Source organism: Martes martes (assembly GCF_963455335.1).
Source record: "Martes martes genome assembly, chromosome: 14".
NCBI lineage: Eukaryota > Metazoa > Chordata > Mammalia > Carnivora > Mustelidae > Martes > Martes martes.
In genome coordinates this window covers 42,027,384-42,042,409 of record NC_137902.1, presented here as the reverse complement: position 1 = coordinate 42,042,409, position 15,026 = coordinate 42,027,384, and the positions used below count along the sequence as shown (strand labels likewise).

The 15,026-nt window shown below is 58.9% G+C and overlaps 2 protein-coding genes across 2 annotated transcripts; both read left to right on the top strand.

Annotated features, from left to right (window-relative positions):
• Window positions 1-590: 590 nt before the first annotated feature.
• SNCG (synuclein gamma) lies at window positions 591-5,158 on the top strand. Its single transcript, XM_080823506.1, has 5 exons — window positions 591-818; window positions 1,621-1,662; window positions 2,014-2,141; window positions 4,529-4,600; window positions 4,849-5,158. Exons 1-5 carry the CDS (start codon window positions 593-595, stop codon window positions 4,867-4,869), a joined length of 489 nt encoding a protein of 162 aa, XP_080679632.1. The 5' UTR covers window positions 591-592; the 3' UTR covers window positions 4,870-5,158.
• Window positions 5,159-8,848: 3,690 nt separating this feature from the next.
• On the top strand, window positions 8,849-13,054 carry ADIRF (adipogenesis regulatory factor). Its single transcript, XM_080823385.1, has 3 exons — window positions 8,849-9,023; window positions 10,762-10,824; window positions 11,023-13,054. The coding sequence occupies exons 1-3, from the start codon at window positions 8,963-8,965 to the stop codon at window positions 11,124-11,126; spliced, it is 228 nt and encodes a 75-aa protein (XP_080679511.1). The 5' UTR covers window positions 8,849-8,962; the 3' UTR covers window positions 11,127-13,054.
• Window positions 13,055-15,026: the final 1,972 nt, after the last annotated feature.

Here is a 15,026-nt window from a genome sequence, read left to right as displayed (position 1 = left end):
GCATGCCGACTCAGCACCTTTCACCCTGGGTCTGTGGGAGCCAGCAGGTGGGGGGAGACTCAGAGAGAGAAAGGAGCTGTCCTAGGGTCTCTGGGGCACTGGGGAACCCTTGTGCGCTCCTCTGACCCAGGTCCCCGGCTGCCCTTGCTGGAGCCCAGGGATGGGGGCACCCAGGGAGCTGGTGAGTCACCAGGCAGCCCAGGCTGGTCTGGGAGGTTGGCCACTGTTGCCTGACAGGCCTGTGTGGCTCTGACCCCTGCCCTACCTGGGGCGATGGTAGCAAAGGCGCCTCCCCTGCCTGACCCCTTCTGTCCCAGATGGATCAGACACAATAGCCCCAGGCCCGAGAGCCCCCAGCCATGGCAGCCACTGCGGGTGAACAGGGCAGTGATGGATAAGGACGAGTCCAGTTCCCTGCAGCCCCCCTCCCTGAAGGGCAGGGGGCAGGAGGAGAGGGCTGAGCAACTGGGCTCGGGGAGAGCTGGACCCCGCTGCCCCGCCCTGGAGGAAGGTGAGGGCGGCCCCCTCCCCCCTCCCTCCCCGCCCGGCTGGCTGAGCTCCCAGCAGCCAGCCGCCGCATCATCAATATTTCATGGGCGTCAATAAGAGGCGGCGGGGACGGCGGCTGCAGCAGCATTCTCGCCAGCCCCAGCCACAGCTCTCTGCGAGAGTCGGCCTCCCTGCCCTGCCCACCACCATGGACGTCTTCAAGAAGGGCTTCTCCATCGCGAAGGAGGGTGTGGTGGGCGCCGTGGAGAAGACCAAGCAGGGGGTGACGGAAGCGGCCGAGAAGACCAAGGAGGGGGTCATGTATGTGGGTGAGTGTGGGCGAAGCAGGGCGTGGCAGGATGCAGCAACCAGGAGGCTGGAGGCAGGGATGCCCAGTTTCCGGGGGCCAACCTTATCCCCCAGCTCCAGGGAGGCATTTTGGGTGGAGTTGAGGACCTGGCTGTTGATTCAGGGTCTCCAGGCCCTGGAGCACCCCCATCCTCCTGTACATCACCCCCAGCCCCCCAGTATGTGCTTTGACCTCCTCAGGACCCCAGCATGTCTGGGGCAGACAGCAAGAGGGCACTCAGCCCTCAGACACACCTGTTTGTGCACATACACACATGTGCATGCGCACAGATGCAACCCAGTATCCCCCAGCCCAGCACCTGCACCCCTGGACTCAGATGAGAAGCCATGCTGAGCCTGAAGCCTCTGTGGGATGAGTGGGCAGGTGCTCATCAGCCATATCCCAGATCCCCACCCTGTTCGGGGGGGGGGCAGGGGAGAGGAGCCCGAGCCCCAGTATCCTGTGCAGCCCCACCCCCCTCAGCCCCTCAGAAGCCGGTGACTCAGCTCTGTCCTGTTGCTGCTTCCGAGGCCCCGGCCACACCCACGCGGGTCTGGACCCTATGGTCTCTCTCAGCCCTGTCCTGTCCACTTCCCATCCATTCCCTTCCTTCAGACACAGCCGGAAGCAGCCTTTGAAGGGACTGCTGGCCCCCATCCTAACCCCCTGCTGACCCATGGCTTGTCCAGCTGTTCTGTATTTGCTCTCACCAACCCCCCCCCCACCACCCCCACCCCTGTAATACCAGGAGGAGTAGGCTGACGCCTCCATTTCCTCCACAGGAGCTAAGACCAAGGAGAATGTTGTGCAGAGCGTGACCTCAGGTGAGGAGCCCAGGACCAGGGGACATGGGGGTTGGGACCTCTAGGGACTGCAACCTGGTGCTAAAGCTCCAAGCCCAGAGTCCTCCTTAACACCCAATGGGGAGCCCAGAGCCCTCCGTGAACTCAGAGCCCTCCAGACCCTCAGGCTAGACCCAGGGTGGGCCTCCTGATTTCCCCATCAGCATCAGGGCTCCCCAGAGTCAGAGAAAGGGGCAGCCCAGGGCTTCTAGTGGAGCCAGAGTTTTGAGCGCTCTGAGAAAGGGGCTGCTCAGCCTGACTTGGGCAGGCCAGGCCCATGGGGGCAGGGGGCAGGGGGCAGGAGGAACAAGGCTAGCCAGAGTCCTCTTGCAGTGGCTGAGAAGACCAAGGAGCAGGCCAATGCTGTGAGCGAAGCTGTGGTCACCAGTGTCAACACAGTGGCCATCAAGACGGTGGAGGAGGCAGAGAATATTGCCATCACCTCCGGAGTGGTTCGAAAGGTAAGGTGGGGTCCCAGAGAGGCTGGCTGGTGAGGAGGCATCAGTGTCTCATGACATATAAGGAAGCAGAGACTTAGGGGCCCAGGATGTGTGTGCTTGGTTTTTCTCACACCCATTAATGCCTGGGATCCTCCCAATGACCCTTGTGAGGGGGGCAGCTTGGGGGCCCAACTGGAAAGTGAGGCTCCAAACCACATCTTCTTGATGCTCAGCATTTGGGAGGTACCACATTTCACCCGTGAAAGCAGAGCCCCATGGGCCTCCGTGTGGTGACAGGCAGCCTCCTAGGCCACTAACATCGGGCTGGAGCTGTGAAGTCACCGCCCACAGGCCTGGTGGCCCGCCTCCCTGCAGGGCCCGGTGGGCAGCCTTTCCCTCCCAGCTTGAGCAGGGAAGCAGCGCCCCCTCGTGACAAAGCAGGGAGGGTCCTGACCGGGCCCTTCGCCTTCGTGAGCACAAGTGTGTGTGTGTGTGTGTGTGTGTACGTGTCTGTGCACACACGCCCCTGGGCGGCCTTCTGCAGAGAGCACGGGAGCAATCGGGCACTCCCAGGAGGTGGAGGCCCCAGGGGTGAGCTGTTCCAGCATCCACCACAGAGCAGGCTTTGCTTGAGGCATTTTGCACTTATTAACTCATTTAATCAGCCCCAAATCCCCAGAGATGGGGTGTGGAAATGAGGCCCAGAGAGGTTAAGTGAGGTGTCCAAGGTCCCAGGGCTGGTCCTGGCAGTCCGCAGTTCCCAGGGCAGTTAGGAGTGTGAGGTAGCTGGGGTGGGGGAGAGCCCAGTTTATATGGGGGGCAGGTACAGGCTGGGTACAGGCACCCAGCAATGAGGATCCCTGCTTTGGGAGATGGGGGGGAGGGGCCCACCCAGGCACCCACTTTCTGCACCAACATAGGGTCCCCATGTCCTTGGAGTAGGCAACTGCTCTCTGTCCTCACTCCCAGCTCTGCCCCTGGCTAGCTGTGTGACCTTGGGAAGCTACTCAACCCCTGGGGACCTCCATTACCTCATCTGTGACACGGGAGGAGGTGAGAGTGCCCGATTTGCTGTGACAATGTATAATCCTGCAGGGAACTTGCCCCACATGAAACCGTTACTCCCGGATCATGCTAAGCACCCGACAGAGGCAGATGACTCCATCATCATCATCATCGGTGCCTCTGGGCAGGACCCACAGGTGCTCTGGGAGACACCAGGACCCTCCCTCCCAGCAAAAGAGGCCCTGGGGTAGGGCCAGGCCGCCACTGGGTCTCTGAGAGGGAGCCTGGGCCCTTCTCTTTGGCTTTGAAGGAGGGCCGGTGAGCCTAGGGAGCCACCCAGGTCTTAGGGTATGGGTGGCTGCCCCAAGAAAGATATTTCCTGGTGACACCTAAAAACCAGTCACAACTGCCCCTCCAGTGAACCATAGAAGGATGTGGCACTGCCTGTCTGACAGCCCTTTCCTTCTGCGGGCCTCATGTACCCGCCTTGGGGCAGCAGGACTAGGCAGGGAGCTGCCTACCCTTTGCTTGAAAGGCCTGCCCCAACTCTTGCTGAACAGTTTGGTGCCCCAGTCTACCAAGGATGTCCCAGTGGTAGCATGGACATGGCAGGATCCTCTAAAGGTAGGTGCTAGGACTGGTCTTGCCCAGTCTGGTCTTGCCCATAGCTGCAAGTGTCTGGCTGGGGATAAGGGAGGAGGAGACAGGAAGTGGGGAGGATTATATAACCCCTGCTGGCCCAACCAGACCAGCTTCAGCCCAGAGGCCATCCAGGAGGCAGGCAGAGAGAAAGATGCTGCTTGTATAAGGATGGGCCTGGAGCAAGCCGAACCTGATCCCTACAAGTCCCATTGCTTTAAGCTCTGAAGGCTTGAGCTGGATACTTGGCCTCCCTGACCTGGAGGTCGCTGTTTGAACAACGATGGCATATCCCTCCTCCTGGTGTTATTTGGGAACTAAGTCGGACAAGGGTGTATGATCATGTGATTCGGGGACACTGAAGGTGGGTCAGGCCTCAGGTTTCAGGGCCACAGCCCTCCCCACCCCACTGCACCCCCCCTGTCCTCCTCGATGCAGAGGCCCAACCAAGGACAGCCCAGAGACTCTGCTTTAGCTTGGGGGCGGGGCATGTAAAGCTGGGCTCCAGGAGACTTGGTACCCCCAGAAGGCTTCAGCATGCTCGGACAGAGCCCCCACTGTGGGTCTTTACACAAGGCTCTGTCACTCCCGTGGTCCGACTGGTCCTCACACTTCCTTCACCTCTTGCCCTCCATGCACAGCAAGGTGTTGAGGGCTTCTGCTCATCTCTGAGGCCAGGTGGATGAGCCCTGGCTACAGAGCAGCTGGAGCCTCTGCATCTGCATGGTCCCACATCCCCTGGGTCCCCCTTTGCTCCCTCCCAGGAGGACCTGGAGCAACCGGCCGCCCCGCAGGAGGACAAGGCAGCCACGGGGGAAGAGGAAGTGGCCGAGGAGGTAAGTGCTGGGCTCCCGGAGGACACTGGGCAAGCCTGCTTCCCTCCCAGGGTCCCAGATCACTCAGGACAGCCCCTTGACCTTCTGCAGTCCCTCAGCCTGAGTGGGAGGTTCCCTCATGAATGACTCCCTCAGGGTGGAGGGCCGGAGATCACTCCCAGCCCCGCTGCACTCGCTGCACTGGGGGGGGGGGGGGCCGCTGGGGGTGGAGCTGGGGTTGTGTGTGAGGGGCACTCTCTCTCTCCCAGGCCAAGAGCGGAGGAGACTAGAGGGATGCCAGTCGGCCACGGAGACCCCGAGGAAGAGCCCTCTGCCTTGGACCCCACCCCTGCCCGGCACGCAGAGTGCCCAGCCCAGAGCGTGACCCGGGTTGCCCATGTTGCCGCGCCTACACCTGGCCACCCACAGGCCTGTCCTCCTAAGCTGCCTCTGTGGCCTTCACCTCCCTCACTCCCTCCCTCACAGCCTCTGCCCCCCGGTCCTTCTGAACCCACAGATGCTGCTGTGAAATTTTGTTTTTAATGATTCCAAATAAAACTCTAGTCCTCACCCCTGGCCATACGTGCCCATGCTTCCACTCTGTGCTGCCTCATCTGGGAACAGAAGCCAGGCCAGCCTGCTGGTGGGTCTGGGAAGCAGGTCTGGGGCAGGTACCCTTTGGGCAGACCCTGGGCATTTTGGGAACCTTCTGAGCGAGGCACCGCCTTCAGGGAGCCCACGCTGTTGTCTTTTAACATGGAGCGCTTTTGGTTCCCCCAGACAACCTCACACCCCTCCCTGAAACAGGGGGTAACCTTTAAATATGTGACGTCCAGGCCCATAGCAAGTCCTCTTTGAGTCCTCCTCAGCGCAGAAAGACATGACCCCACGGCTCCTCCTGCCTGGCGCCAGCCGGCCTCAAGCTCTCACCAGCTTGGAGCTGGGCTTTCCCGTCCTTTACCAGAAGTCCTGTCAGGTATCATTAGAAAAGAGGAGAGCTGAAAAGCAGGAGAGCGAGCCTCCACCCTTTAAAAGTAGTAAAAACGAGCTCCTCGCAGGCCTGAGCACTTCACCTAATTTCATCCTCAGAACAAACTCTTGGTATGATCCCAGTTTCCCCAAGAAGGAACCGAAGAACAGAGAGGTTAAATAACTTGCCCAAGGGCACAGAGCAAGGAACCTCTGGGACTGGGCAGAAGCCAAGGTCACCTGGCTCCAGAGCCACCCAGTTAATGCCCACACTCTGCTGCAGGACCCCAGACTGCGTGGTCCTGTTTCAAAACAACCTGGGGACCAGGGCTGGCAGGTGTCCTACATGAAGGGCTATTGGCATCATGTCCTGGGGCCTTGTTCATAGACGGTGGAGGTGTTCCTTCCCCTTTGGCACCCAGGCAGTTTGGGCTCAGAACATCTAAGTGACTTGCCCCAAGCCTCCAACCCTGGGTGTCAGAGCCAGAGCTTGAGTCCACCCCCACATTCTGAAACTACTGAGACCACCCCTTTCCCATCTTGCCTCAGTGATGGGAAGCAGGGGTCAAGGCCAGCCCTGTGGGCTGAGCAGGGTTGTATCCCAGCCTGCTGGCCATGGGCATGCACTGCTGAGGAGGCAGAAAGGAGCAGGAGGCTGCTGGTCCCACAGACCCCCAAATCCTGCCACGGGAGGAGTGAAAGTTCTAGAAGAGGTTCAGAGCAGTCAGGGCTGTTAATGCTCCCGGGCCCAGATGCATGAGCACAAGCAGGCCTGTGCACGCCTAGGAGCAGTCCACCTGGGGCCTGGGTGTGTCCGAGAGCTCTTTGAACTGTGAGGGACAGAGAGAAGGAGGGAGTCCCATAAGGTGACAGGGGGAGGAGGACACCTAGACCCAGGCCCTGTACACCGTGCATCACCAGCCTCCCAGTGCTCCCTGCGTCTGCCAAAGGAATCTGGAAGGGTCCCTGCTGCTTGGCTCCCACCCTAGACACATACTCAGGGCCTGTTCTTGGGGTCAAATGCCAAACATCTAGGTTCACCCTATCCAGGAAGCCTGTTCCCACCGGAGGGCACCTGCACTGCTCGCAGCCTTCCAAACCCTACCGGGGTGCCTGGGTAGCTCAGCTGGTTAGGCTAGGTGACCAGCTCTTATCTCAGCTCAGGTCTTGATCTCACGGTCGTCAGTTCAAGCCCTGTGTTGAGATCCACAATGAGCATGAAGCCCACATGAAAAAAATATAGACCCTCTCTTATGTGCTCCGGGCTCCTGCGGTTGCGCCTGGGTTCCCTAGAGGAACAACCGCTCTCTCTGGATCCCTCTCCTTACCTGAGAAGCTCCCAGGAGAATGCCCCCCTGTTGAGGGGCCCCCTGCTGAATGTGGGGCAGCCTTCAGCCCACTGAACCTTTGCAAGAGCCCTGTGAGGAGATTCTGTCTCCCCCATCCGCCCATCAAGGATGGGGCACTAGGGCTCAGAGAGATGGACTTGGTCCGGGGAGTCCGACTGCAGTGCCCGCTGCTTTAGAGACACTCAGCTGCCCTTATCATCACCGGCTTGGGCCCGGCTGTGCCTCCCACAGAGGTTGCTGCCTCCCTGTCTTATTCTCGTCCACTGGGACCTGCACCAAAGAGCATTAACAGCCAGCCATGAGCTAACTGCTGTGGTGAAAAGACCTTCTTGGCCAAAAGGCCTGGTGCTGCTGGTGGGAATTCAGGAGGACATGGGCAAGGCTGGGCTCTGCGGGGTCCCCTAGGCAGCAAGAAGGCAGCTCAGCTCCTGCCACGCCTTTGTGCTCTGGGCTTGGCTGGGCTTAAGGCCAGGAGGAGAGGGCGTGGTGGCCGCTTGGTTCCTCTGTCATTGGTGTCCCCTCCCCCCATCTGAACTCAGCGCCTGTCCTTCTACTTGCCCGGGGTTGACCTCACCTCCATTAATCCATTCTCATTGTGTGTGAGAAAGCAGGCTTCCGGATTGTCCACACGGTGGCTGACACTCCACGGTTTACCCCCCAGCCTCTCCCCCACCCGCCTCCTCCCTGAAACATTAGGGGCAGGGCATAGGCCAGCCGAGGGAACCTGGGTATGCAGGGTCTTCCCAGGGCTCCAGAATATGGAAGACTCCCACACCACCCCGGAGAGCAAGCACTAGAGAGAGAGTCCAGCAGCCACACCAAGATGCACAAGCCCAGCACGATGGTGGCCTCCAAGCTCCACAGGTTGGCTCTGGAGTGGGAGAACATGGGGCAGGGTGGAGGCCCGACCAGCACACTTGAGTGCCAGGAGCTCCTGCCTTTTGGGTCATACGGCTGTTCTCGGGATCCGTGGCTCTACCACTGGTGCACGGGCCTCTAACCCCACTCCCAGTGCCCCTGGGTCGTCACCACATCCGGCGTGCACCCCATCCTGGGAAAGGTGACCTCAGCCGTCTGAGGCTCGGCCACTCCCTTCTTTGCTGTGTGGCCTGGGGAGCTTCTCCGCCCTCTCTGAACCTTGCCTCCTGCCCAATTCGGAGGGCTTTGGTGACCTAAGGTAGCAATCTCCTTGCCTGGGCTGGGCACACACAGCGGCTCTTTCCGTCGCTCCCCCTCCACCTTGGGCTGCTTGCTCCCTGAGTCTCTCCCCTCTGCGCCTGCCTGGTCCCAGTGGCAGCAGGACAGATGGCCAGTCTGCAGTGTCCTGGCCGGTGTGTGGGGACAGCCGGCTTGGCGGCTGTCAGGGCCTTAGGGTTTACAGTCTACTGTCGCAGATTTGAGTCCCGGCCATTCAAGTCTGGGTGAGACCTAACGCGCCCTCTGTGTCTCAGTTTCTTCCTATAAACTGCTAATAACACCGATTTCATGTTGTTGAAAAGATTATACAAGAGGCCCGAAAGCCTTAGGGTAGCACTAAGTACCTTAGTCTCTAAGTACCTTAGTGCTACCTAGTACCTTAAGTACTAGGTAAATGCTCACTAAAAGGCAGCCTCTATTATTAATGTCGATTCCAGCCTTGAGATTCTGACCGCCGCTGAAGCAGCGCGCACCCCATCCTCAGGGTCAGGGACGAAGGGTGGGGCGGACGGGGAGGGGCGAGGTTTGCGCGCCCCCCTTCTACTCCAGCCCACCTCTGGACCCCGACCCAAGCCCTCTGCAGCCCTTCTTCCCTGTTCAGACCCTGGCGGGGACAGCCGCCTTCTCATGGCCACCGGCCGGAGGACGGGATGTGCTCTCCGGTTGGTGGAGCCTGGAGCAGGGCTGGGTCCGTCCCTGGAGCCCGTCTGCCGGGAAACGCCCCGCGCCCCCCCTTCCCCGCCCCGCGCGGGGCGGGCCGGCCCTGGGGCGCCTTAAAAACCAGAGCCCGCTCTCGGGTCGCAGCAAGGTGAACAGGCTCTAACATCGCTGCCGCTACCCTAGACGACCTCGCAGACCCCCCGCAGCCATGGCCAACAAGGGCTTGCAGGACCTGAAGCAGCAAGTGCAGGGGGCAGCCCAGGAAGCGGGTGAGGACAGCGCGCGACCCGGGGCACATGCAGCGGAGGCAGAAGCCCTGGGCTGCGCATCAAGTCGGTGGGCGGTTCCGGCTGGGGAGAGCCCTCCTTTGAGATGCAGGGACGGGGCCGACGCCCACCCCGCTCAGCCCAGGGGATGAAGCCTTGAGGCAGATGGGGAACAGCGGTGCCGAGGGTTCGTGGTCTGATCTGGGCATTGCCAGGAGCCAATATGAGGAGGCTGAGCGGCGGGGACCAGCCGCACCCCGATCCCGAGCAGCCCCACCTCAGTCCTTAGGGGAGGGTAGAGGTCCATGGAGAGAGCCCGCCTTGCACCCCAAAATCCACCTCTGCCTGCTGGGGTCTCAGAGGAGCACTGGACTGGATGGGATGGTGGAGGCGGCTCCACCCCCGCATTGTTTTGCACCCCCTTACCTCCCCCGCCCACACTCCGGAAAAATAATCGTTTCCTTCTAAGCCCTCACCCAGAGGGACTCCCCACCCTCACTCCACAGGGCAGGTCCCCAGCCTTGTTTCTCCACCTCCAGCTCTTTCCTCCTCAGACCTGAGGTTATGCAGCCGGGGTGGAGGAGGGTGGACTGGGGCTAGGGAATGTGAGGAGACTCCTGGGCCGGCCAGCTGCAGCTCTTCCAGTCCCAGGGCAGCCTCCCTCGGGACTCTGGCTCCCAGTCTGTCCTGCACATATCCCACTCAACAGACAAAACTCAAACTAACTCCCTCCTTCACCAGTGCCCCACAGAACTCCCATGGTTGTTCCCCTGAAATTAAAATGCTACCAGGAAGCCTGTCTATAGGACCCTCCCTTCTGGGCCTCACTTTCCCCATCTGTAAGTTGGGTGCAAAGGCTCATTCTCTGTGGCCCTGACTGGTTCTATCATATAAGGCCCCAAGGGGGACAGGAAGGGGGTGTACTTTGTGAGCCACAGACCCAGGGCCTGCCTGACCCCCCTACACCTCCCTGGCCCAAGGTCTGAGTAAAGCAGCTTCCTTCCTGTTCAGCAGCAAGGATGTCAGATCTCTAGAGGCAGGAGCCACTTGTCTGCTCACCCAGCAGGTGGGACCCACTTGAGGCCCTGGAAGCCCTGTTCACCATGGGCACAAACTCTGGCCCAGAGGACAGGCCCAGAGGCCTGACCTTGGAAGGGTCGCCTCCTCTCCGGACTTCATTTCCTAATGCCTTAAGTTGCCCGCCCACGGAGGCACTACTAGCATCACTGCTTGTGACAAGGTGAGGCACAGGAGAGGGTGAGGCACAGGAGGGAAGCCGCGGTGAGAGGGCCTCTTGCAAAAGTGGACTCCCGTGCACTCCAGGTGGGAAATCAGGCATCTGGGCCAGGCTTCTGGAGGAGACATTGTGAAAGGGGGACATGGTTCTTCTTGGGCCATGCCCAGGAGCAGCGGCAGACCAGATGCCAGCTCCAGCCTCTGTCGGGATATTTTCTCTGCAGTCCTGGAGTTGGGAAGAGAAGCAGGCCAGAGGGGAGGAGCCCAGAGTTATAAATAACTAAGAACACCCTAGAGGCATGGAAAGGGCTCCTTGCCTAGCTGGCTGGATGGTCTTAGTCAAAAGACTTCACTTCGATGGCATTCATCCCTTGGGCAGACTACTCCAGAGAACAGACTACTCCAGAGAACAGATCGGGGTGGGGGTGGGGGAGTAGCAACGGTGGGGTCCCTGTGGTCAGCAGTGTCTCAGTAGGGGCTAAAAGGCCACATCTCTCTGTTCCAGTGACTGCGGCAGGAGCATCAGCCCAGCAAGTGGTGGATCAGGCCACAGAAGCAGGGCAGAAAGGTCTGGTGTGCTGGTGGGCAGGAGGGTGGGCAGCCCCGCACACTGCCCCCCTCCCCATTCAGCCCTCACACAGAGATGTCCTCTCCTTCGGAGCCCCTCTGCCCACACTGCTTCTTGGGGATGGAGATCCAGGCTAACCCTACAGGGCTCTGGTTCCCAGGGCCTCGCCCTCATCTGCTTTCTCCTTTCCTTCCCCAGCCATGGACCAGGTGGCCAAGTCCACCCAGGAAACTATCGACAAGACTGCTAACCAGGCCTCTGAGACTTTCTCAGGTTTTGGGAAAAAATTAGGCTTCATGTAATAACAGCAGGGAGACATGGATGACTGCCCTCCAGGCTCTCAGCTCTGGCAGGCCCTTGGTCTGCTGCCTTATTAAAGCACTTGTTCCTACCTTGCGTCCACTTCATGCCTCCCCGCAAGCTGGGCCCAGCCCTCTCTCGCCTAGAGCTGAGTCCCTGTATCTAGAAACCCAGCCCGGACATCCAGAGTTCTGGCATTCCAAATTGGGAAACCCAGGCAGACTGTCCGAGAATTCTTTTCCCATGGTCTCAACAGCAAATCCAGACGCTCCCTTATTCGAAGTTCGACGACGTATGTGCGCCTCCGGCTCTGTTCAGGAGCCACCCCATGCCCCATTCTCAAACTGTTCCCCCAGCTTCGGGAACCCCGCCCCTCCTGGGAGGGGATCCTGGGTCCCTAGATGCTCGAGGGGCTCAGCTCAGGGTGGGGGGCGAGGGACTCCAAGGGCTGGGCTTCGGGAACTTCTCCCTGAGACCTGCTCATGGAGGCTGGGAGAACCAAGGCATCCCAGGGCTGGGCGCCTTCAAGGACCGTGGGTGGCCGGAGCTCTCGGGGACAACAAGGAGTCGCAGGAGCGGGATTTCCGTCCCCCCCCCCCCCCAACCGCGGTGTGTTTGTGCGCCGGCCCCACCCGACGATGAGTCACGGGGCAAGACCGGGAAGGCTAGGACGCGTTCCGACCAGCCACGCCCGGCAGGCTGGACTCCAGAGCTTTCGGCGCGGCCGCCGGGGCAGCCCCGCCCACGAAACGCCCCCGGAGGAGGAGCAGGGACGCACGGGGCCGTGCACGTGGCTGTGAAGTCGGCGACCGGGCAGTACAGTGCGTGCGCGACCCCGCCCGCGAGTACCCCGTCCCGCTGGGACACATCAGGACTTAACGTTTGGGGACGGAGACTGGCCATTTCGTCCCGCAGGGCCCTAGGAGGACTAGACTTCCCACAAACTTAGTCCCCCCCCCCCCTCCAGCACGTGTCCACGCACGCGACACCAGCCCTGGCTCCGCCTCGCTCCTGGGTGACTCACAGTTGCCACAGGATAAGGCGCGGCCCTGGCGCCGGGCGCTGGCGGCCCCCTTCATCCGGACCCACTGCCACACCGCGGCTGGTGACGCGCTCTGCCCCTTCCCCACCTTAGCGTCTTTGCACACGTTATTCCCTCCTCCCGGAAGACGAGCGCATAGGTAGCCAAGCCTTTTCCATTCAAAAATATTGATTACGCTTTCCAGTTCTGGGGAGTAAAGAGGGAGAAGATGAGTCTTTCCTTCCTGCGTTGACTCAAGACCGGCGTTGACTCAAGACCGGCTTCCCGAAAGGCCTTCCGTGGCTTCGGCAGGGAGCAGCGCTGTCGTGGGGTGCCCCGCCCCGGCCCAGATCTCTCTCTGGGTGCAGCTCTGCTCAAGTGACCTTTCTCTTCTCCCATCTGGAATCCCTCCCAAGGGTGGGACAGGTCTTCTCCCTCTCACCGTCAGCATCTCCCAGCCCCACCCCAGGGCCAAGCCCTGTTCACTCTTGTTTTCTGGTTTACTGACTGTACCCCAAAGAATGCCTCGCCTAATCTGCAAAATGGGCCAAGGCTGCTCCCTCTGGCCCAAAGGGAAGGTCCTCAAAAAGACAGCTGGGTAGTGTGGGGGTGCTTCCAGCATCTCCAGGAGCCCCGGCCTCCAGGTGGGTGCCAAGGTCAGAAGAGACCATCTTGGGCCACAACTGGGGGGAGGCCGGAGGGGCTGGATTGGCAGAGCCCTCACATCTTTTCTGGTGTGCGCCCTTCTGCTGGTGACTCAGAGAGAAATCCCCAGGGCCCCAGCAATCCCTTTTTATCCAGTGCTCCTCAAGAAATTGCCTTAGGGATGATGGGTGTGGGACCCAGCTCTGGCTGAGAAGAGGGGAGATCACATCTGAGGGCCAAGGAGCTTTTAGGAAAGACTTTTCCATCCTCAAGAAAAAAGAAAGAGAGAGAGAGAGAGAGATTGACAAAAGAAGAAAGAGTCCTTCATCTTCCACTGGACATTTTTTGTGGCTGGAAATGATGCTTGGAACTGTGGCGGCCACTTGTAACCAAAGGAGGAAGAAGCTTAAGGAAAAGCCAGCTTGCTGATGCGGGCAGAGCAGAAATATAGAAAGAAACTGGGTCCCAAGTTACTTTATTCAGTTCCTAAATTAACCAATCTTTGAGCTGCCACATGCTAGCGAGAGGGAGGATTCAGCTTCCCATGGTATTTTTTTTTTTAAGATTTTATTTATTTATCTGACAGAGAGAGAGAGAGAGAGATCACAAGTAGGCAGAGAGGCAGGCAGAGAGAGAGGGGGAAGCAGACTCCCCACTCAGCAGAGAGCCCAATGCGGGGCTCGATCCCAGGACCCTGAGACCATGACCTGAGCCGAAGGCAGATGCGTAACCCACTGAGCCACCCAGGCACCCCTTCCTATGGTATTTGAGCCACAGTGAATGAAGTTTTTCACTTGCAAACAAAAGCTTCAGTCCCCATGTTACCTGGATGCCAGCATCCTGTTGGCCTCACCTACCTCTCCAGCCTCCTCTCTCAACACCCTGTCCCTCTTTGCCTCAGCCACATTGACCTTTTCACATTTTCCTTGACATCATGCTCCTGCTCACCCCAGGGTCTTTGCATGTGCTGTTTTTTCTACCTGGAATGCTCTCTATCCTCCCCCACAAACTATTCTCTTCTAGAGCACCTACCCTTCATCCTTCAGGTTCCAGCTGCCCTGTCCACCCTCCAACACACACACACACACTCACGCATGCACGCACACTCAGAATGGGTCCAGCCATCACTGATACACTCTCACAGCCCCCCTGTACTCCTTCTCCACAGTTAATCTAACGAGTCCTTTCCTGTGTGCTTCTTTGTGATGGTTGTCCATGGGGCTGCAACCAAGTCCCTTCTACTGATGAGTGCACACCCAGTGCCTAGAGTAGTGCTCGGGAACATTTGCTAAATTGACAAAGTCATGACTGTCTTTTGGTTCTCCTACCAGATAACAGTGAGTTTGCATATTGTCACATTCACCATGGGAGCCATTATTATGTGTGGCCCCTTCCACACTCTTCCTGCCCCATGCAACTGGCCCTCCCCTGGCACCAGGCAAATGCTTGTTTCTGTGTGCCTCTGTTCTCCCCAACACTGTGAGCCCTGGGGGTGGAAGTAGAGGCAAGGCCAAGTTGAACTTGGTTTTGCTCAATATCTGGGACACAGTGAGCACAGTACCCCAGGGGAGGCCACAGGAGCCTATAGGAGCCTAGGCCTATCTCCGTGAGGTTCATGAAGCTAGCTGAGCCCAGACTGGCTGAGGAGGAGAAGGCTGTGGCCATCTGTTGGGTATTGGTCAAGGCTCCAAAGATCAGTTCTCCCATCAGCAATTCCCCCAGATAATTCCTGATTCTCCAGATTCCATTTCCCCAACTAGACCAACACAAGGTCACTAACATTACATATTGGTTCCCCTGGACTTCTCAGTTCTGATTCCTGTCAAGTTATAAACTACATGAGAGACAAGGAGCAGGGTTTTCTATTTTGACTTTCTCTCTCTTTATTTATTTTGTTTAAAGATTTATTTATTTATTTTAGAGAGAAAGAGATCTTGCATGCAACTGAGCAGGAGAGGCAGAGGGAGAGAGAGAGAAAGGGAGGCAGACTCCCTGCTGAGCACAGAGCCCAATGACATGGGGCTTGATCCCACGACCCTGAGATCAACACCTGAAATCAAGAGTCAGAGGCTTAACCGCCTGAGCCACCCAGGTGCCCCTATTTTCCACTTTTCAACCCCATTCTCTCTCTCTTTTTGGTTGTTATTTCTCTCATTTCTACTTTTTGAAATATTTACATTCCATTCCTCTACTCTGACCCACACCTTTGTTTTGCCTTAGATCTGCAACTGAAGAT